The 23,465-nt window shown below is 37.1% G+C and overlaps 1 protein-coding gene across 1 annotated transcript; it reads right to left on the minus strand.

Moving 5' to 3' along the window:
* Positions 1–487: 487 nt before the first annotated feature.
* On the minus strand, positions 488–9,848 carry LOC116412446 (cAMP-dependent protein kinase catalytic subunit-like). Its single transcript, XM_031906683.1, has 18 exons — positions 9,756–9,848; positions 9,128–9,191; positions 8,855–8,925; positions 8,259–8,325; positions 8,013–8,071; positions 7,482–7,508; positions 5,816–7,072; positions 5,521–5,591; positions 5,324–5,399; positions 5,152–5,243; positions 4,699–4,872; positions 4,334–4,396; positions 4,108–4,184; positions 3,683–3,825; positions 3,012–3,119; positions 2,175–2,255; positions 1,151–2,051; positions 488–837 (listed from the first exon to the last, which is right to left on the minus strand). Exons 1-17 carry the CDS (start codon positions 9,807–9,809, stop codon positions 1,851–1,853), a joined length of 2,685 nt encoding a protein of 894 aa, XP_031762543.1. The 5' UTR covers positions 9,810–9,848; the 3' UTR covers positions 488–837; positions 1,151–1,850.
* Positions 9,849–23,465: the final 13,617 nt, after the last annotated feature.

Here is a 23,465-nt window from a genome sequence, read left to right on the forward strand (position 1 = left end):
TGATGTTGAATGGGTTCCTGTGTCAATTTTATTTTCTTGGTTTATTAATTTGTTATTTATTATGTTACATGTATGGTTTTGATAGGAACATGACCATGGCAGTGTATTCATTTTGTATCTAGCCCACACTCTTGCACTTATGTGGCCATACTTACTGCACGCAGGTACATAGAGATTTTGATTTAACATATAATCATACTATTGAATTGCTATTTGGGATACAAGCCCCTACTCATTTTGCAAGTCTATTACATAAATATATTTAAATAGTGATTAGGTAATCTATCCTTTTTTGTTTAACCAAAATGCATCTTATTAATCTTATACACTTTTGCATAGAGAATAACATTTTTTTGCACATTTATATGGTTACGGTGTAGGCACAAGGTTTGTTAATCTCTGTTTTATACACTAAAATTTAATAAATTGCATGGACTTAAGAAAGCGATATCTTAAACCAATGTCAGTTTATTTTTTTTTTATTAAAAATATTGAACAAAATAATAGTAATAATAAATACATATTTAATTTGCTGCTTTATATAAACAATTTGGTATAACATATATTGATTTAAGGTACATGCACACAAGCGCTTGGTAGCACTTTTAATATACATTAAGGTGTGCTATCTAGTATAAATAAATCCAGCGCAACATTGAAGATGTTTCACTTCTCATCCGAGCCGCTTCTTCAGTTCAACGGGATGAATGAAAATCTTCACAGTCATTAAGGTGTGCTGTGAGTTTTAGGCTCTCATATGTATGTTCCTTATTCTCAAATTGTTACTTCAGTAGCAAACAAAAAGTTCTTTTTGATGTTGTTCCATGAAGAGTGAATCTGAAAGAAAAAAATGATTACTTCATAATATACTTTAAAAATGATAAAACTACTTAAAAGCAAGTATTTGAGGCTGTTCATTAGCAGTTAGTGAAGCCTGTTCTGAGCTTCTATACTCCATTTTGAAAATAGAAGGAAAAAATGGCAGAAAAGAATGTCATCAAATGACAAATTCACAAAATTGCCTGGTCTTTCTTTTTTTTATTTGTATCCATAGTTATACATTTTATAGTTTTTTATTTTTACTATTGTTACAGTATAGTAGGCTCCAAATGTGGCAACCCTAGAAACGCAAAGAAGCATTGTCTCTTACCTCTCCCTTCAGCGACTTCTTAGCTTTAGCTCTTTCCTCGCCTTTTATCTTACAGCTGCCTCGGCATCCACAGCCAGCACAGGAGCTCTCCTCCCTCCCTCCCTAAAAAAAAGTTGCACTGTTCAATTCAGGTCTTATATATTTATATCCATATCCATAAATGTATAAATACATTTATCGTTTTTACTGTTGTTACAGTATAGTAGCTCAGAAAATGCTCAGTTCGGTCCTAGCCCCTCCATAAAATGGCTAGATGTTTAACAGACATCTATAGAATGAATGATATAGGCCTAAGGTGACAAGGATGACTGCTGTATTACACAATTTTTCACACAATGCTGAGATATGTTTTACATTTCAGCAATGGGAACAAGTAAACATCATGTTATGTAAAGGTTTAATTTCTGATTAAAAAGGAGGTATTAGGGTTCTATAAATACCCAACAAGGCACACTATTTGCAGCAGTTTCTGCAGTTGGCAGACATATTTCAGTGTGCAAATACAAACAACCTGTGATCATCTTTTAGGAATAAGAACTAGTAATATAGTTTGATGTGTAGAACACTGCTCTACTGTGTGTATACAAATAAACACAGATGTAGATAGGTACAAATCCCATCACTAAAGCTTACCTTTTTAGTTATATAAGGCTCCTGTTTTCACGAGGATCTTTTTGGATAGGTTGGTCTTGCTAAACTTTTATTTTTTGCTTTTCTTAACTTTGCCGCAAGTAATCTCTGTCTCATCAAATTCTTTAAATGCCCCTTGGATTGCCTCTGCTATTGGTTTGTTATTTTTATCATCTGTTAAGATAGGCTTGTTTGTATTAGGTTTTGCAGAAGCCTTGGGGGTAACCGGGGGCCTGAGTCGTTTATTTGTTAGAGCCTCCCAATTTATGTTCTGGAAAACAGAAGATTGACATTAGTATTCATATGTATGTAAAATATATAACAAATGTTTGTAACCAAAAGATTTTGTAAGTAAATTGTTTCTCAAAAGATATTACAAAGGTTCAGCACATACCTTAAAGAAAGGATGTGCTTTTACATCTTCAGCACCATGTCTGCTTGAGCCAAGACGTGATGGTGCAGCTTTATACAGGAGCTACAAAAATATGAATAACACAATTAGATAAATTCAGCCCAGTCTGATAGTGCAGCACAGTTTCTAACATTTTTCTGTCAGGAGATTTTTGTGAAATTGACACATTTACTAAAATTGTCAGAATATGTAACACTTCTTTGAGCAGTAAAAACAATATTCTGCTTAATGGAGTGTAGGAGTTGCATTCAGCACCTAATCTGACACCCCACCAAATCTATAATCACAGTAAAAGTTAAAAGGGGAGTTACTTATTTTGAAAATCATTCTAACTGGTCACGTGAACCAGCTTTTTAGTTTTTAGTATTATAAGCTGTTTTTGTATATAATTTACTTTAGATTTTTATTCTTTACAGATTGGCATTAAGTTTTCTGTGTAATAATGTACAGGTATAGGGCCTGTTATTCAGAATGCTTGGGACCTGGGGCTTTCTGGATAAGGGGTCTTTCTGTAATTTGGATCTCCATACCTTAAGTCTACTAAAAAATCATTTAAACATCATTTAAACCCAATAGGTTGTTTTTCATCCCATAAGGATTAATTATATCTTAGTTGGGATCAAGTACAAGGTACTGTTTTATTATTACAGAGAAAAAGGAAATCATTTTTAAAAGTCTATGGGAGATGGCCTTTCCGTAATTCAGAACTTTCTGGATAACGGGTTTCCGGATAAGGGATCCTATACCTGTACCAGTCACTGGTTGTGGCTTCAGATATTGCTAATAGAATATATCGGCATAATGATTATCTGTACTTACTGCTTCAATTATGCTGCGAGTATCTTTAGGAAGGTCTGCAGGATAATAAGGTTCTTTAAAAACAATATTCGCAGTCATTATTTTTTCGTCTCCTGAGTCAAATGGCAACTGAAACAGTAGATAGATATTTGTTTAGTAAGCCAGATCTGAGAAGACTCTAATACATACATACATACATATATAAATATATATATAGTAAAAATTATTAGAGATGCATAGAATACAGGATATGACTGATTCCCAGCATCCCTTAAGCATGATCTGGATTTGACTAATACCGGAGTGTTCTGCCAAAACAAATCCAAGCATGGAGAGCAGAATTTATCAGTTTTTGAATTCAAGTTTTTTTTTTTTTAAGTTTTTTAATGAAAATTATTGAAAATTTATAAGATAACTAGAATTAGAAAAACAGGATTGCAAATAATTGTGCAGAAAAACTTGATCTAAATGACATTTGCATTGTTTAATTTTTTTTACAATTTTAATAAATAGACCCCCTTAATACAATGTAACTTTAATGCACGAAAGATTAGACATGTTGCACACAGATCGAAATGTTTTTCTGTCTATAACAATAAACACCGTAAAGCATATTGCACTAATCGTGACAGTTCCGGTCAACATGAGGAATGATTTGTTATTTGATTTAGAGACTGGATATATTTACTTACCTCTCCAGTAGCCATTTCATAAATAATCACACCTAAGGCCCACCAGTCCACTGCTCGGGTATAGTAGGGTTGTGTGAACATTTCTGGGGCCATAAAGTTTGGTGTTCCACATCTTCCAGTGATAATATCATCATAGCCGATTCCTTAAGTAAAAACAAAATTACTAGTTAGTTTTATATGAAGTTTATTTGTGGAATGGTTGGGGGTCAAATGATCACAAGACCAATTGCCTGCTATAGTGTCAGGCAAAATCATGAATGCCCCTTAATAAAATTCCCAGTTTCTCAACCAAAGTTCTTGGGCCAGAAGAAAGATTAGGCCTTTTTGTTAAACTTCTTAAATACAAATCCTGTATGCATAATAAAGTAGATAACCCAATAAAAACCATTACCCTCCATGCTATATATGGCTATACTAAAATGTACCTTCTACTGAGAGTCCAAAATCAGCAATTTTTGCGTAACCTCTCTTATCCAGAAGGATATTCTCTGGCTTTAAATCTCTGCAATAACGAAAAAACAACATGTTAGTAAATGAAAGACAGATTGTAGAAATTGTTTAATCATCATAGTCATGTATATGTTGTAGTGCAATATGTTTATCCAGTTTTAAACAGTAATGTGGACACATTAACATTTTAGCAATACTTACCTATGAACAATTCTTTTGCTGTGTAGGTACTGCAAGCCATTAACAATGCAGGCAGCATAAAATCTGCAGAGATAAGATGAAAATAAATCAGATTAGAATCTCTCCAGCAAGAACAGGAAACAAACAAACAAATGGTGGCGGGAAATAGGCAAATGCTGCATTTATCTTGGCTATGCCACTCTGGTTGTATCACCAAGGATACAGGTGAATATGAAATTAATATACAACTGTTTCAACTACATCATTATTGGAGAGGTTTATATAATATGTTTTAAAAGGTCACACACAAACAGTGACAGTTTATTTTTCACAACCACTTAAACAGCTACTTTAAGTTGCTAAGTCCTACTCCCAAGGGCACTTACACAATGCTCTCCTGTGATATCTTTTTCTTAATGGCATCATGTAGGTCACCTCCAGCTGAATACTCTGTCACTAAGCACAGGTGGTGTTCAGTCTGGAAGGCAGCAAATAATCCAAGCAAGAAAGGATGTTGGACCACAGTGACCATTTTCAGGATTTTCTTTTCAAGCATAACACTGGAACAGAAAAATGTTAAAAGTCAAAAATGTGTCAGTACTTCTAAATTACACACATATTGGTAAAAATGTGTCAGAATTTCTAAATTACACACATATCGGTCCCCATTGATATTCTAGTGTTTTCAGTCATTGAAAATAAGTAAATAATTCACATACTGTATGTGACAAGAACCACTTGGAAAATGTAGTGCAGTGAGATACTTTTTACTTTTTCATTGAATGTTGGTGAAGGCTATATTTTAAGTTCTTATTATGTGCATTGTCCTTTTTACTTACCTTTTAGTTAAACCACAATTGTGAATATGCGTCTTGCGTAATGCTTTTATGGCAACGTTTCTTTTCGAAGGTTTGTGCAGAGCCAGGAAGACCTGCAAAAAGACATTTTTTTTAAAGTTAAACTGCATACATTGATAATAGTCATCGTTTTTACCAGTACTATACAACTTACCCTGCCAAAACTTCCTTCGCCTAGCATACGACCAAGACGGTAGTCTTGAACACTCGTCAGAGAACTTTGTTTAACACTGAAAGGGAATAATGTAGAATTTAGTACATTTTGTATGGCATAAAGTTTTGCCACACACACACACAAAATAGAACTATCATGCTATTATCATTGTAGTATTGAAACATAAAGCATCTTACCACTTCTGATTCTCTGGCTGTGTTTGGGTAATTTGAGGCTTGGCAATGGGAGAATCAACAGGTTCCACAAACTAAAGGGGTAAAGAAGAAATAGTTAATTCCTATAATAACATATTAAATAATGGTGATTCTGTATAGAGCAGTATATGTCATGTATATCATCAGTAACATATTGGATCACCAGTTGATCCAGCTGAATGCTAAACTTTATTTGAATTCCTAAGTGTATTATTATCTGAAAGCAGGTTTACAAAATAACAAGTGATATGCGCACAATAAAATATCAGTAACTTACTTGAACCTTTAAATGTTTTTTCCCTGTCTGTGATGTTTTGTTTTTATCCTGCTTCACAGACTTTTGCCTTTGAGGTGTCTGGTTTTCTATCTTATTCATAGGTGAAAGGTCTTTATCCTGTATAACTTTTTTCTGTTCTTTTGGTAACTGGACCTTTCTCTTATTTTCAGCTATTTCCTTATTTGGTAAAGTATTTGTTGTTTTCGCAGGCAAAACATCTATCCTTCGGACGATGTTCTGCACTTTCTGTACATTATCCTTTTGCTGTTTTATGGGCAAAGCGTTTTCTACCTTCTCTCTCTGGATATTGTTTACTGTCTGTTTCACAGGAGAAGGGTCGATTTTCTTTTGCACAATCACTTGCCCTTTTGCTATATTTCGAGTTGGTTCTATCAGTTTTGCAGGAACTGGGTCTATTTTCTTCTGCACAGTTTCCTGCGCTCTTGTTAAAACAGGCTTTGCCTGTTTTGCAGGTGAAGGATCTATTTTGCGCTGCTCTGGTTTCTGCCATCTTTGTACAGTCTTCTCTGGTTGTTTGACGGGCGATGGGTCTCTTTTCCTCTGCACAGTTTCCCATGCCCTTGGTACAATTTCCTTTCCCTGTTTTCCAGGTGAAGGATCTCTTTTGCGCTGTACTGGTTTCTGCCATTTTTGTAAATTCTTTTCTGGTTGTTTGGCCGGCGATGGGTCTCTTTTCTTCTGCACAGTTTCCCATGCCCTTGGTACAATTTCCTTTCCCTGTTTTGCAGGTAAAAGGTCCTTTTTCTTCTGCACAGTTTCCTGCCCCTTTGATATATTATCCTTTGTCTGTTTTGCTGGTGAAATATCTTTTTTCTGTCCTTTTTGCACATTCGTCTTTATCTCTTTGGAAGGGGGTGGGTTTTGTTTTCTCCTAACTGTTTCCCGTCCTCTTGGTGCATTATCCTTTGCCTGTTTTGCAGGCGAAAGGTCTTTTTTCTTTGGTAAAGTTCCTTGCCCTTTTGGAACATTCTCCTTAGTCTGTTTTATGGGCAATGGATCTTGTTTCTTCTGTATAGCTCCCTGCTGTTTTGCAGGTGATGGGTCTATTTTCTGTTTATCTGTTACCTTCCCCTTTGGTTTCACAAGCAATGGGTTATTTTTCTGCCCTTTTTGTACATGCTCCTTTGCTTGTTTTGAGGGTGAAGGGTCTTTTTTCTTATTAACAGTTTGCTTCTTTTCTGTTGAACGGTCTCTATTTTGCCCCCATGGATATGCCAATTTCTTCTCAGTGGATTCCTATAGATAAAACAAAGCATATTATAAATAGAATTTAAAACTCTGGTTGTATATAATCTGTAGCATATACAGTAATCTAGTTATAGCTTAATATTTCAGGGTTTTTTTTAACTACATTTAAAACATTTTCCTGACTGAGATCAGTCTAAAAAAATAGAATAACTATTAGCTCAGTAGAGCCCAGTCAATAGCTCTTTTCACAAGGTTTTGTTTTTTGTATTTCCTACTGGGAAAATTTGTCATCAATGGAAAAAGTATCTTTAGACATTTGTTTAGCCTGCACTGGGGAAAAATATGCATGGGCAACCAAATGTCACATGGCATTTGCCTTAAAACCCTAACAGAGAGCCAAATCAGTAAAAAATGAAAAAAGGGCAACAACATAAAGCAGATTTGATTTCAGGCTTACCTTGGCATTTGTATTCCGGGGTTGGACCTGAAAATAAAAGGTAAATAAAGTTGTGAATTCATTATTCTAAAATTCTTTTAAAGAGATGTGTATGTGTGTGTATATATCTGTGTCTGTGTGTGTGTGTATATATATAATATATTTATATGAAGTAATGTTATTAGAAGTTATTAGTTGCTGGGCTTATATGAAAGCCGTGTGTCTTTTAACAACTTTGTGACTTTCAATAAATGTATAAAAAATGTGGAGAATCACAAGGTTTGCTGTTCACATTATATGCAGAATACAGAATATAATTTTATTTGTCTCTGAGGGGGCTCTGCATGCATAAAATCATTTCCTTTGTAAAGTTATGGCTGTATTAGTTTAAGACCTGCACACAATTCTTACATTTTACCTTTTTCTTATTTCTTAATATGAAGCATATTAGTATAACCTGTGTATTTTATAAAATCTCCTACACACAAGGACCCAAGGAAGTCAGTTCAGTCCATGATAATATTATATTATTGGGACATTTAATAGACTTACCACATTGCTTCTTTGGAACACATTTCTAGTAGCGTTGCTTAGTCTTTTAAATATTGATCCTGTAAAAAAAAAATCTTATAGATTACATGGAAACAAAACCTACGTGATACAGTGATGTATTAATGCTATCAGTCACTTTTTTTATAGATAACATTGTTACATATACAATTTGCTCATTTAAAATCTCAATCTCCATAATACAACAACTACCGAGTAAATAAGTCAGTAATCACGTAAACACTATACCTGAAGCTTTCTTTGACAAACTAGGCCCTGGGAAATTAGTTACAGGTCTGTATGTAGCATCCGTCGTCTGTAAAGATAAGCGTGAACAAAATAAACAACAGAAATCATTTTAAAAGGTGAAATATGTACAGCAGCCTAATATTTCCATCTGCTTTCACCCTCATATTGTAGAGATCCCATCAATTAAAAAAAAAAAATTATATATATATATATATATATATATATATATATAACATTTGAACTAATGTAGAAACAATAGAAAATAGATCAATCAAAAAAATAAAAGAAAAGTTCCAGTCACTAGTGTAAAAACCAGCATTCACCATTGCTGCTTTTTATGTAATTTTTAATAGTTACTTATACCAGAGTTTTATTACCACCCATAAAAGGAAATACATCCTTATAAGTAATTTGGACAATGTAATAGATGATTTAAAATAATTTAACAAAACAGATTATTTGCACATGTGACCTACATGCCCCCCCTCCTTTACGCTAGGACAATACTAGCAGTCACTAGCTGCATGATCCTTATACAAGCCTGTTTCTTTATTCACCAAAATAAACCATTTATGAAGAACCCCAAGGTGTCTCACCTTGTCGCTTCTTCTGAAGTTATTTCTTGTGAAATAACTCAGTCTTTGAAATACTGACGGTGATTCTGTATCTGTTTGAAAAAAAATATCTATTACTTTACATGAAAACAGAAAATAAACATTTATACCCCTGAGACTATTTTACTGAGTCTCTCTATATAACATGCTGGAATACAAATGGCCCAGTAAGACATTGGTTGAATGATATAGAAGTAAAACTGCAGATCTGAATCCCCTTAATATAGCCAGGAATAAAATAATCAACTACTATACCCGATGATTTCTTTGATTTAGAAAGGCCTGGTAAATTATTCACAGTCTCTGTGTTATTTGGATCCTGTAAATATAAAAATAAACAACATAAGTTATTTTGAAAGCAGAATAGCAGAATATGAACCCCAACCCATAATTATTACTGCTGTCACACTTACACTGCATAGCAACCCCAGAAAACAAAGAGGAATAAAGGATATATATATATACATATATATATATATATATATATATATATATATATATATATATATATATAGTAAAAATGGAAAAAATATTTCCATTAAGTCCTGAGAGTGCGATATATTTTCCATTTTCACGTGATACTACTTTTCAATACTGCACCCAGGCTCTCTTTCGCAGACATACACATGAGTGCCTGATACCTACGACTGTTGTGTGTGTGTATGTGTGTGTGTATATATATATATATATATATATAAATATATACAAATTCTATAATGAAATTTTTGCAAGTACACTTTAAACATTATATTAAAACAAAAACCATACATTGAGGTTCAATTAAATAAATCTGATCGTTATAAACACACTCCCACATGCAGGGATCTAGGCTGCTCATTTAAACCCATGCTTTGTATTGTGGAAAGACATTTCATAGACTTACATTGCTTCTTTTTTTGAAGATGCCGCTAGTCAATTTATGTAGACTATTTAACATCTTTTTTCTTCCTACAAAGAAAGGACATATGTAAAGAAGTAGAACTAGAGCTAAGGAACATCACAACTTTTTTTATCTACTGTTCTCAGTTCACTTATCCTAGCAGGCAGATAAAGGCCGATGATGGGAAGATGATTAGAGAAGTATTTAAATAGACAGATGGGCAAAAATATAATAATAATAGTACAGGTATGGGATCCCTTATCTGGAAACCCATTATCCAGAAAGCTCCGAATTACGGAAAGTCCATCTCCCATAGACTCCATTTTAATCAAATAATTCAGAATTTAAATCTGATTTCCTTTTTCTCTGTAGTAATAAAACAGTACCTTGTACTTGATCCCAACTAAGGTATAATTAATCCTTATTGGAGGCAAAACAGTCTTATTGGGTTTAATTAATGTTTTATAGATTTTTTAGACTTATGGTATGGAGATCCAAATTACGGAAAGACCCCTTATCCAGAATATCCTCTGTCCCGAGCATTCTGGATAACGGGTCCTATACCTGTAGTACATTTAAAAGTGAAGACAGGAACAACCAAAAGTATGCTAAAAGTTTATGTATAATGCAAAGTTATTATAAATGTAAACTTTGGATAAAGGAGAGGGTTACAGTTAATTAAATGTATGACTTGTTCTTTTTATTATTAACATATGTCAATTTAAACCATCTACTATTCATCTTCCATAACGACTTTTAACTGCTCCCTGCCCGTTAGGATAATTAAGCTGAGAGCTGTTAAAATTGCAGGGCTAACAGCCCTAAAAAGAAAACAAAACACAAAATAATAAATTGTCATATAATACCACTGTAATCATCAATGTTACGTAGTAGTACCTCTAAAATTAACATTAACTGGAATATTAACTGCTAACAATACATTTAAATGTACTATGCTTAGTTAGTAAGCAAAACTGAAAAAATACAACGTTAATTTGTGTTCTCTTTAATGCCACCAGATTTTATTTTAATCTAAGAAGCAAGTATGGAAGAGAAACGAAAAGGCTTAGATTAGATACATCTAAAAGATACTAAAAGCTGTAAACATTTTCAAGGCCTACCTTGTTTTTGGTTTTACTAAAATTTTATATAAAATAGTGCTGCTAAAATAAATATAGCAACACTAGAGAATGATATTGCAAGAGACAGTAGTGATGGCCACTGCACTATAGCTAACCAACACTAATACTGGCACTACCTCCACTTTATTATAAATTCACATATATATATAAGTATTACAATAAGGCCTACCTTGTTAATGTTCTTCAAAAGTTGGTAAATAAAATTATAGGTGTAGAATAATATTCTATAGTACCACAAAAATGAATTTGTAGCACTACAAAATAATACAGGTGTTGCTAGAGAGAGTAGCAATAACTACTGCACTCCCACTAACCACTGCGAGTCACAGCTGTGTCAGGCAATATTATGACATCACAAGGTTCTTATCTGGCTCGTCAGTGTCAGGTTACATGTGTGTCAGGCACGTTATGACATCACAAGGTTCTTATCTGGCTCGTCAGTGTCAGGTTACATGTGTGTCAGGCACATTATGACAGTTGCCTCAGACAAAGACCTCTGCAGGAAGTGCAATGAACTGGGCTATTGTTATGCCTCTCCATATAAACCTAGCTGGTTAACAAAGAGCCCAATACACCAAATGCATCTAATAGAATTTATAAGTATTCTATACTTCTATCCATAAGCGTGTCTTGTCTCAATGATATGCCTATATTACATCAAGAAATGATAGCTGTATATTAGGCAGGATACTAATAAAGAGCGAGCTGCTCTCTGAAAAATAAAGACCATTCGCAGCATGAGACTTGACTCGCCAATCATTAAATATAATATTTTCATGTATATACAGGTGTGGGATCCGTTATCTGGAAATTATGGGAAGTTACAAACTATGGGAAAGCCAGCTCCCATATACAATTATATACAAATAATTCTAATTGTGTTGGGTTGAAAACCCCACAGACTGTTCTTCAACTTCAGCTTATTCTTCCGCTTCTTATTCTTATTCTTAGAGCCCCCCATTTTCTCCTCCTATAGTTTTTGGGGTACATACACCCAAACTCTCCACACTTCTTTACCCTATAGCGGAGCAGGTTGCTTGTGCTTTTCTAAGTGATCTCGTCCCCCCCCGTCTTTTTGTGGCGCCACTCCGAACCCCCCAATTTTCCCATTGACTTTGACAGGGAAGATTTTCAAACTGCTGCCACTCTTACAGCTTTGAAGCTACAACCCCCAAACTTGAATAACATAATCATGGGGTCACCCCGAATGAAGTAGCAACATTTGTTGGATGACCCCAAAGTGGGAGGGGCCAACAACAGCCAATCAAATTTTAATCATTTACTTTAATGGGGAAATTGAAACTGCTGCCAATCTTACAGCTTTGAAGCGACACTCCCCAAACTTGAATCACACAGTCATGGGGTCAGCCTGAATGAAAATAGGATGATTATTGGATGCCCAAAAGTGGGCGGAGCTGTGAACCGCCAATCAGATTTTACCTATTGATTTGACAGAAATCCAACCTGCTGCCATTCTCACAGTAATAACACCGGGGTCCCCAAACTTTTTACACTTGGTCACTAGGGGACTGCAGTTTTAGTTTTGAAAAGTGGGCGGAGCCACCAACAGCCAATCAAATTTCACCTATTGATTTTTATTGGTTTGATGCCAGATTTTCCAAACTTTGTACAGTCAGTCACTGGGTGACTACGCATTCAGGTTTTTTTTTAAAAAAAAACCATGCAAAGTGGGAGGGGCCAACAGCAGCCAATCATATTGTACCCATTGACTTTTATGGGGAAATTGAAACTGCTGCCAAACTTACAGCTTTGAGGCTACACTCCCCAAACTTGAATCACACCATCATGGGCTCAGCCTGAATGAAAATATGATGATTGTTGGATGCCCAAAAGTGGGCGGAGATGTGAACAGCCAATCAGATTTTACCTATTGACTAAGCAGAAATCCAACCTGCTGCCATTCTCACAGTATTAACTTTGCAGAGTTAGGCACCAGGTAACTGTGGTTCAAGGTAAGAAAAAGTGGGCGGAGCCACCAACAGCCAATCAGAGTTTACCTATTGACTTTCAATGGGGAAATCCAACCTGCTGCCATTCTCACAGTATTAACACCAGGGTCCCCAAACTTTTCACAGTTGGTCACTAGGGGACTGCAGTTTTAGTTTTGAAAAGTGGGCGGAGCCACCAACAACCAATCAGATTTCACCTATTGATTTTTATTGGTTTGTTGCCAGGCTTCCCAAACTTTGCATAGTCAGACACTGGGTGACTACACATTTAAGGTTTTTTGCGTTTTTGTAAGTGAGTGGAGCCACCAACAGCCAATCAGATTTTACCTATTGATTCTAAATGGGGAAATTCAACCTGCTGCCATTCTCACAGTATTAACCCCAGGGTCCCCAAGCTTTTCACAGTTGGTCACTAGAGGACTACAGTTTTAGTTTTGAAAAAGTGGGCAGGGCCACCAACAGCCAATCAGATTTCACCTATTGAATTTTATTGGTTTGATGCCAGAGTTCGCAAACTTTGCACAGTCAGTCACTGCGTGACTTTGTACTCAAGGTTAGAAAAAGTGGGCGGGGCCGCCAAAAGCCAATCACATTTCTTTCATTGTTTTCAGTGGGAAAATTTTAACTGTTGCCATTCTCACATGTTTAATGTCAGGGTCCCCAAACTTTGCACAGTTTGTCACTAGGTGACAATGTTCCAAGTTTAGAAAAGTGGGTGGGGCCAACAACAACCAATTAGATTTCACCTATAGACTTCATATGTTTAAATTTAAACTGCGGCCATTCTTTAAATATTAATACTAAGGTCTAGTCACCTAGCAGAGCTAGTCACCAGGTAACTGCAGTTCAGAGTTAGAAAAAGTGGGTGGAGCCAACAACAGCCAATAAGATTTTACCTATTGATTGTCAATGGGAAATTCAACCTGCTGCCATTCTCACAGTATTAACACCAGGGTCACTAGGGAACTGCATTTTTAGGTTTTCAAAAGTGGGTGGAGCCACCAACAGCCAATCAGACTTCACCTATTGAATTTTTTTGGCTTATATTTAAAATGTTGCTTTGCTCACAATATTTATGTCAGGGTTCCCAAACAAGTGGGAGGAGCCACCAACAGCCAATCCATTTTCACCCATTAGATTTCATTGGTTTATATTTAAACTGATGCCATTATTTAAGTATTAATTCCAGGGTTGTTAAAGTTTCCAGAGTTAGTCACTGGGTATTTGCCATTCAAAGTTAGAAAAAAGTGGGCGGAGCCACCAACAGCCAATAACATTTCACCTGTCAGCCTCACAATGAATGCCTGAGTCCCCAAAATTTGCAAAGTTTGTCACTGGGGGACTGCAGTTCAAAAATAGGAAAAGTAGGTTGGGCCACTAACAGCCAATCAGATTTCATCCATTGAATTTTATTGGTTTAAATTTAAAATGCTGTCATTCTCAAACTATTTATGCCAGGGTGCCCACTCAAGGTTAGAAAAAGTGGACGGAACCACCAATCACAATTCACCTATTGACTTTTATTGGTTTAAATTTTAATTGCTGCCGTTCTTTAACTATTAATCCTAGGGTCCCTAAACTTCGCAGAGTTAGTCACTGGGTAACTGCAGTTCCAGGTTAGAAAAAGGGGGTGGGGCCACCAACCGCCAATCAGATGTCGTTGACTTTCAGTGGGGAAATTTAAGTTGCTGCCATTCAGACACTATTAAAACCAGGGTCCCCAAACTTTGCACAGTGGTCTTTACTGTATAACTGTGTTCCAAGGTTAGAGAAAGTGGGCCGAGCCCATTCAGTGACTTCATGTTTTTCAACCCAACATGAAGTTTGTTCTCAAACTTCCCTTTCTAGTTAAATATAATAATTTCATGTATATACAGGTGTGGGATCCGTTATCTGGAAATTATGGGAAGTTACAAACTTTGGGAAAGCCAGCTCCCATATACAATTATATACAAATAATTCTAATTATGTTGAGTTGAAAAACCCACAGACTGTTCTTCCACTTCAGCTTATTCTTCCGCTTCTTATTCTTATTCTTAGCGCCCCCCGTTTTCTAAACGCTACTCCTAGGGGTACAACACCCAAACTCTCCACACTTCTTCGTCCTATAGTGCAGCAGGTTGCTTGTGCTTTTCTAAGTGATCCCGCCCCCCGTCTTTTTGTGGCGCCGCTCGAACACCCCAATTTTTCCATTGACTTTGACAGGGAAGATTTTCAAACTGCTGCCACACTTACAGCTTTGAAGCTACAGCCCCCAAACTTGAAAAACATAATAATGGGGTCACCCCGAATGAAACAGCATCATTTGTTGGATGACCCCCAACGTGGGAGGGGCCAACAACAGCCAATCAAATTTCACCCATTGACTTTTATTGCTGCCAATCTTACAGCTTTGAGGCTACGCTCCCCAAACTTGAATCACATAGTCATGGGGTCAGCCTGAATGATAATATGATGATTGCTGGATGCCAAAAGTGGGCGGAGCTGTGAACAGACAATCAGATTTTACCTATTGACTTGGTGGAAATCCAACCTGCTGCCATTCTCACAGTATTAACCCCAGGGTCCCCAAACTTTGCGGAGTTAGGCACCAGGTAACTGCGGTTCACAGTTAGAAAAAGTGGGCAGGGCCACCAACAGCCACTCAGATTTTACCTATTGACTTTCAATGGGGAAATTAATCCTGTATTAACACCAGGGTCCCCAAACCTTTTCACAGTTGGTCACTAGGGGACTGCAGTTTGTTTTAAAAAGTGGGCGGAACCACCAACAACCAATCAGATTTCACCTATTGATTTTTATTAGTTTGATGCCAGGGTTCCCAAACTTTGCACAGTCAGTGACTGGGTGACTACGCATTCAAGTTTTTTTTTTTTTTAAGTGGGCAGAGCCACCAACAGCCAATCAGATTTTACCTTTTTGAAGAGTGAGCAGAGCCACCAACAACCAATCAGATTTTACCTATTGAATTTTATTGGTTTGATGCCAGGGTTCCCAAACTTTGCACAGTCACTGGGTGACTACGTACTCAAGGTTTGAAAAGTGGGCGGGGCCACCAAAAGCTAATCACATTTCTGCCTCCGCCAGCAGCCAAAGGCTGAGCTGTAAGGGAGTAGTTGTGCGGCAGCAGCAGAGCAGCAGGTTGAAGCTCCATCGCTAGAGATGGATGTGTCTGTTCCTACACCATCCCCCTGGCTGCAGCATTGTAGGAGGGAAATCGCAGTTGTAACGTATTGTGCGTTGTTATAGAGTAGATCGTTCTCAGAGACTTTTTTTCTGTATTGTTTTTTTTTATTCAGAGAGCCTGAAACACTTTCCTTCTTAACTGAGAAGTCTTGATGCAGTCTGTAATATTAATGATGTGTGTTGCTTTTGAATCTCAGACTAATAAAAACGGAAAACAAATACAGAAAGATGTGTTCTTAGTCCAGTGGTTGGTAGGGCCAGGGTAACCCAGCACTAGGTGGGTCCATCCATATGACATTTCTAAATGGCTAGTTAGGATGGTCATTATCGCACAAATGCTTTTTCATACATCTCAAATTATCTGTGGATATTTACTGTTCTGGTTTCTCATTGGACTGAACGATAGTCCTTAGAAATTATTTTATTTATGTTTAACCTTGGTATGAGGGGAAGACGACCTGACCAATGTTTGTACCTCAAAGGGGTGCTTGAACTCAAAGTCAAAACTTTTTATCTCAAATCTGCCTTTGGCCTACTTTGTTTCTTTACATTGTTCCTTTTGCTAATGTTTTCTTCCTATTGTGATCTGTCACATTATCTGTGATAAATAAGCCTATGTTTGCTAATTTCCAACAGATGTAATACACAGCTAAAGGAGAATTGTAGCTAAAATGCATAATTATATAAACATGCCTTTGCAGAGTTTAAATGCTGGATTTTAGTATCTATATTTTGACTGATTGGGAACAATTGTCTTGTACCTTGTATGGGACCTGTTATCTAGAATGCTTGGGACCGTGGGTTTTTCCAGAGAAGGTGTCATTCCTTAATTTGGATCTCCATACTTTAAGGGGTTGATTTACTAATCCACGAATCTGAACGAGAAAAATTTGGATTGGAAAATGAACATTTTGCAACTTTTTAGTATTTTTTGCGATTTTTTTCGTCGCCGTTACGACTTTTTCGTAAATTGTCGCAACTTTTTCGTAACCGTTTCAACTTGCGCAAATTGTTGCGACTTTTTCATAGCCAATACAAATTTCGTGAATTGTCACAACTTTTTCATAGCCAATACAAATTTAGTGAATTGTCGCGACTTTTGCATAGCCATTATGACTTTCATGAATTGTCGCGACTTTTTCATAGCCAATAGACAATTCGCGAAAAAGTCGCAAAATACCGATCATTACGAAAAAAGCGCATTCGGACGCTTTTTGGACGTTCGTGGATTAGTAAATGTGCCCCTAAGTCTACTAAAAAAAATCACTGAAACATTAAATAGGATTGTTTTGCCTCCAATAAGGATTATTTATATCTTAGTTATCAGTTACAAGGTACTGTTTTATTGCGGAGAAAAGGGAAATCTTTTTAAAATTTGAATTATTTTATTACAATTATTTTATTAAAATGAAGTCTAAGGGGAATGGCCTTCTTGTAATTTGGAGCTTTCTAAATAACAGGTTTCTGGATAAAGGATCCCATACCTGTACTGGTAATTGAATTTATTCCAAATAAATCAATAATAGGTTTTCTATACATGCAGTAACATTTGTGTTTCCAGGCTTGTATGTATAACATGTTGCAACCATTGGTCACAGGAAAGACTGTTTCCCTCATTGACATTCAGGACTTGAATCGTCAGATATGGAGGTAGAAACAATAGGGATTGTATGTATATAAATAGGGATTCTACCTCCACCTGCTGATTCAGCCCTAAACACAGATTTTGCTCGGGCGCCCAATTGATGAGACAACCGATATCCGCAGCCTCAGTCGTCTCATCGATCCGCCATACACGCACCGAGTATGACATGAAACAAGGTTTCGAGCGATAATATCGGTGTGTATGGTCAGTTTTAGAGAGGAATATTAGAGTTAGGTGGCTTGTAATAAAGTACAATATTTTTCAAACTGTCTGAGCATATCTGGCCTTTTTTTAAAATGACACCTGGGGCCTACTACTACTACATAGAATCTAGGTTCAACCTGGCATCACTGGGCACACACCCTCTGCAGGCCAGATACAGTACATTTGCAGGCTTTGCAAACTGCTCACATAAGTCACTTAAGTAATGAATTAATTGTAATACATTTTATTAAATATCTATAAATAGCACACCTGACACAAGCATTCTTGTACATACGGTGATAATGATATATATGTCCACAGTCACACTAACACAGATATGTGCAACACACGGTGAAATAGACAACATACAGAGTGCAACACATTGTAGCAACCACATGTACCTAAAGAGTGACAGTTCAGAGACAAACAGTGACAGCAACACAAAAGTATAAAGTGACAAACACCATGGCATACAGGCAGGCACAATGGGACATACTGTATTACAGAGAGTAAAATACACTGTGACCCATGGATGCTGTGACACACAGATGCATATTGACACACGGAAATAAGCAGACAAACTGTGAGATAAAATGAGTGACACAAGCATCCAATCACACAGCTGTCAGGCCAACTTCTATATATTAGTGGGGGCCTATACAGACCCATCGGCTGCAGACTGCATCCACAGCCCTGAGATCCTTGCTCATACATTGTTAGGAGGGGCATTCTGTTGGGCATGAAGCCTACTTGTCATAAGAAATCCAACCTATGGGTATGGTAACTTTGTGTCCTTAGGGAAGTATTGATTCAGTCATGGCATTTTAAAAAATCTTAAGGTGGCCATACACTTACCATAATAGATAGGCCTACGTACATCTATTCTTATTTTTACTTTAATGCCCATCCCATCCCGTTAAATAGATCATTACATAATGGTTATACAGCAGAACCCAATTTTACATCCCCAGATTTTACATTTTCCCAGAATTGATGCCGTTTTGTTGTGGTCATGTTTACAGAAGCTGCATTTTTTTCTTTACCAGATCTAACAGTCTCCTGGATTTTTGTGACACAGTCCCTTGGGAAATGTAAAATTGGGGTTCTACTATATATTACTTGAACCAGAAGGACCCTAATAATGAAAGTAAATAAATTGTAAACGCACAGTTATCATTCTGCATTTACTCTGCTCAGCAATAACTATGCATGCGATTGGTAAGGAGATAAGTTTAAACTCCTCAATGAGTTATTTCGGTTATGTATGTTATATGTTTATTATCTAACCTGTATGCACCTTTGCATATTATTCTTTGAGGTCTTTGTACACAACAAACAGCAAACCGAGAGAAGGTAGATACAGCACCAAAATCAGGCCTTTACCTACTTACCTGCTGTTGATCATAAATATATGCAGCACCGGCTGTCTGTAACACATGTATAAACCACCATATACCTGTGCTTTTCATATGCACTTGTTATATAGCGGTATTGGCATGTACTTAACCCTGTATCTTTGTATCTGTAACTAGTGATGGCAAAATTTTTGTCAGGTTTTTCCCCAAAAATATATGACTTCAATGCATTTAACTCAGATTGTAAGCTCTACGGGGCAGGGACCTCCTTCCTACTGTGTCTCATACCACATGGCACTTGTATATATATGTATTTATTGTATTTATTTATTATATCACTTGTCCTCCCTGTGTGTAATTGTGTATATTGTAAGACTGTACAGCGCTGCGTACCCTTGTGGCGCTTTATAAATAAAGTTATACATACATACATACATTTAACAAATTTTTGCTGTTTTGCAAAATTTGATTTGAAGCGAGATGGGACAGATTCACTCGTCACTATCTGTAACATCTTCAAAATCATTTAACCCTTTAAGTGCCAGCCGAATTCGTCATTTCGGTTCCCCCCAGTGCCAGACGTTTTTTAAGCATTTTGTACTCATTCGCTTTAACAATGTTTTTTGGTAGGAAAACCTCCATGAAACTAGGGAAATTATATATCGTTTTTTTCGTCACTAATTGGGCTTCGACATACATACCAAATTTTATAACTTTTCTGGAGATATGATGTGTATTTTGGGTGAATTATGTAAAAAAAAAAAAAAATTATGAAAAATTTCTGTATATTTTGAGTTTTTTTTCCATAGAAAAGTTAATTTTACACACTTTTTTTTGTTGTTTGTAAAAGCCCTGATACTCCCAAGTCCAACGATACCAAATATGTGGTGGTACCCCACAGTTCCTGTCCAGAAGTAACCCCCAAACGAAAGAAATACTTTGTACAATATCACACCAGAACAAAGCGGAAAAGCGCTTGTAACAGTTGATGCAGCATAACTTATATGTAAACCTAAAATATCCCCTCATGTTTGGTATCTTTAGAAACTACAGACCTTCAGGTTTCTAGGTGCAATGTAGTTTTCACTCAAAAGCCAAATACCTTTTGTCAGTGCATTGTGAAATTTGGAAGTTTTTTTGACATTTTTTTTTTTTCTAAAACGTAAACTTGGACGCATGATCAAATGTGGATTTGACAAAAAAAAATCTCATAAAAATTTTCTAACAAAGGCAAATTTGAAAGACAAATTTCTACTGAATAAAATGATGCCCCATATGTATGGGTGCACATAAAGACATGGGCACCAAACACTCCAAAGCAGGGGCAATGCACAAGGGCAATTACAGCTAAAAATGTGGGTGCTGTGCTCTTTGTGCACTACCTGCAGTTTTTCAGTGTTAACCCCCCCTACTTGTGAAATAACCCCCACAAACTATATATTTCTGAAAAGTGCACACCTTCAGCTATTCAGAGACACCACTCTTCTCTTTCTACATAGAAAATTGTGGCCGCAGTCCCTTGCAGAAGTCAGCGCTTTGGTCAGAAATCGAGGAAAAAACTGATAAAAAACCTAGATTTCTCCCCAAAATCTCCATGGCAACTACCAAAAACTTACTAAACATCAATCTGCAAGTTCCCCTGAATAAAACAATACCCCATATGTATGGGTACACATAAAGACGTGGCCACCAAATGCCCCAAAACAGGGGCAATGCATAAGGGCAATTTCAGTTGAAATTTTGGGGGCTGCGCTCTATGTGCACTTCCTGCAGTTTTTCAGTGTTAACCCCCCCTACCTGTAAAATAACCCCCACAAACTATATATTTCTGAAAAGTGTACACCTTCAGCTATTCAGAGACACCACTCTCCTCTTTCTACATGGAAAATTGTGGCCGCAGTCCCTTGCAGAAGTCAGCGCATTGGTCAGAAATCAAGGAAAAACCAGATACAAACCTAGATTTCTCCCCAAAATCTCCATGGCAACTACCAAAAACTTACTAAACATCAATCTTCAAGTTCCCCTGAATAAAACGATACCCCATATGTATGGGTACACATAAAGAGGTGGCCACCAAATGCCCCAAAACAGGGGCAATGCATAAGGGCAATTTCAGTTGAAATTTTGGGGGCTGCGCTCTATGTGCACTTCCTGCAGTTTTTCAGTGTTAACCCCCCCTACCTGTAAAATAACCCCCACAAACTATATATTTCTGAAAAGTGCACACCTTCAGCTATTCAGAGACACCACTCTCCTCTTTCTACATGGAAAATTGTGGCCGCAGTCCCTTGCAGAAGTCAGCGCATTGGTCAGAAATCAAGGAAAAAACAGACACAAACCTAGATTTCTCCCCAAAATCTCCATGGCAACTACCAAAAACTTACTAAACATCAATCTGCAAGTTCCCCTGAATAAAACGATACCCCATATGTATGGGTACACATAAAGACGTGGCCACCAAATGCCCCAAAACAGGGGCAATGCATAAGGGCAATTTCAGTTGAAATTTTGGGGGCTGCGCTCTATGTGCACTTCCTGCAGTTTTTCAGTGTTAACCCCCCCTACCTGTAAAATAACCCCCACAAACTATATATTTCTGAAAAGTGCACACCTTCAGCTATTCAGAGACACCACTCTCCTCTTTCTACATGGAAAATTGTGGCCGCAGTCCCTTGCAGAAGTCAGCGCATTGGTCAGAAATCAAGGAAAAAACAGACACAAACCTAGATTTCTCCCCAAAATCTCCATGGCAACTACCAAAAACTTACTAAACATCAATCTGCAAGTTCCCCTGAATAAAACAATACCCCATATGTATGGGTACACATAAAGACGTGGCCACCAAATGCCCCAAAACAGGGGCAATGCATAAGGGCAATTTCAGTTGAAATTTTGGGGGCTGCGCTCTATGTGCACTTCCTGCAGTTTTTCAGTGTTAACCCCCCCTACCTGTAAAATAACCCCCACAAACTATATATTTCTGAAAAGTGTACACCTTCAGCTATTCAGAGACACCACTCTCCTCTTTCTACATGGAAAATTGTGGCCGCAGTCCCTTGCAGAAGTCAGCGCATTGGTCAGAAATCAAGGAAAAACCAGATACAAACCTAGATTTCTCCCCAAAATCTCCATGGCAACTACCAAAAACTTACTAAACATCAATCTGCAAGTTCCCCTGAATAAAACGATACCCCATATGTATGGGTACACATAAAGACGTGGCCACCAAATGCCCCAAAACAGGGGCAATGCATAAGGGCAATTTCAGTTGAAATTTTGGGGGCTGCGCTCTATGTGCACTTCCTGCAGTTTTTCAGTGTTAACCCCCCCTACCTGTAAAATAACCCCCGCAAACTATATATTTCCAAAAAGTGCACACCTTCAGCTATTCAGAGACACCACTCTCCTCTTTCTACATGGAAAATTGTGGCCGCAGTCCCTTGCAGAAGTAAGCGCATCGGTCAGAAATCAAGGAAAAACCAGATACAAACCTAGATTTCTCCCCAAAATCTCCATGGCAACTACCAAAAACTTACTAAACATCAATCTGCAAGTTCCCCTGAATAAAACGATACCCCATATGTATGGGTACACATAAAGACGTGGCCACCAAATGCCCCAAAACAGGGGCAATGCATAATAATGGGGCTGCAATTTATGTGCACATCTCAAAGCTTTTCAGACAAATTTTCCCCTTACCTGTGAAAAAAACCATATAAACTGTATATTGATTAAAAAAAGACAACTTCAGCTATTCAGAGACACCACTCTTCTCTTTCTACATGGAAAATTGTGGCCGCAGTCCCTTGCAGAAGTCAGTGCTTTGGTCAGAAATTAAGGAAAAACCAGATACAAACCTAGATTTTGGTCAGAAATCAAGGAAAAACCAGATAAAAAACCTAGATTTCTCCCCAAAATCTCCATGGCAACTACCAAAAACTTACTAAACCTCAATTTGCAAGTTCCCCTGAATAAAACGATACCCCATATGTATGGGTGCACATAAAGACGTGTCCACCAAATGCCCCCAAACAGGGGCAATGCATAAGGGGGGGGCTGTGCTCTATGTGCTCTACCTGCAGTTATTTAGTCTAAACACCCCCATACCTGTGAAATAACCCCCGCAAACTATATATTTATGAAAAGTGCACACCTTCAGCTATTCAGAGACACCACTCTTCTCTTTCTACATGGAAAATTGTGGCCACAGT

Source organism: Xenopus tropicalis, chromosome 7 (genome assembly GCF_000004195.4).
Source record: "Xenopus tropicalis strain Nigerian chromosome 7, UCB_Xtro_10.0, whole genome shotgun sequence".
Classification (NCBI taxonomy): Eukaryota; Metazoa; Chordata; class Amphibia; order Anura; family Pipidae; genus Xenopus; species Xenopus tropicalis.

Coding starts and splice junctions, on each gene's coding strand:
- LOC116412446 (XM_031906683.1), bottom strand. CDS start 9,809: ATGTTAAATAGTCTACATAAATTGACTAGCGGCATCTTCAAAAAAAGA. Junction 5,244..5,323: donor GCGAAGGAAGTTTTGGCAGG/GTAAGTTGTATA, acceptor GTCTTTTTGCAG/GTCTTCCTGGCTCTGCACAA. Junction 3,120..3,682: donor ATGAAATGGCTACTGGAGAG/GTAAGTAAATAT, acceptor CTACTGTTTCAG/TTGCCATTTGACTCAGGAGA.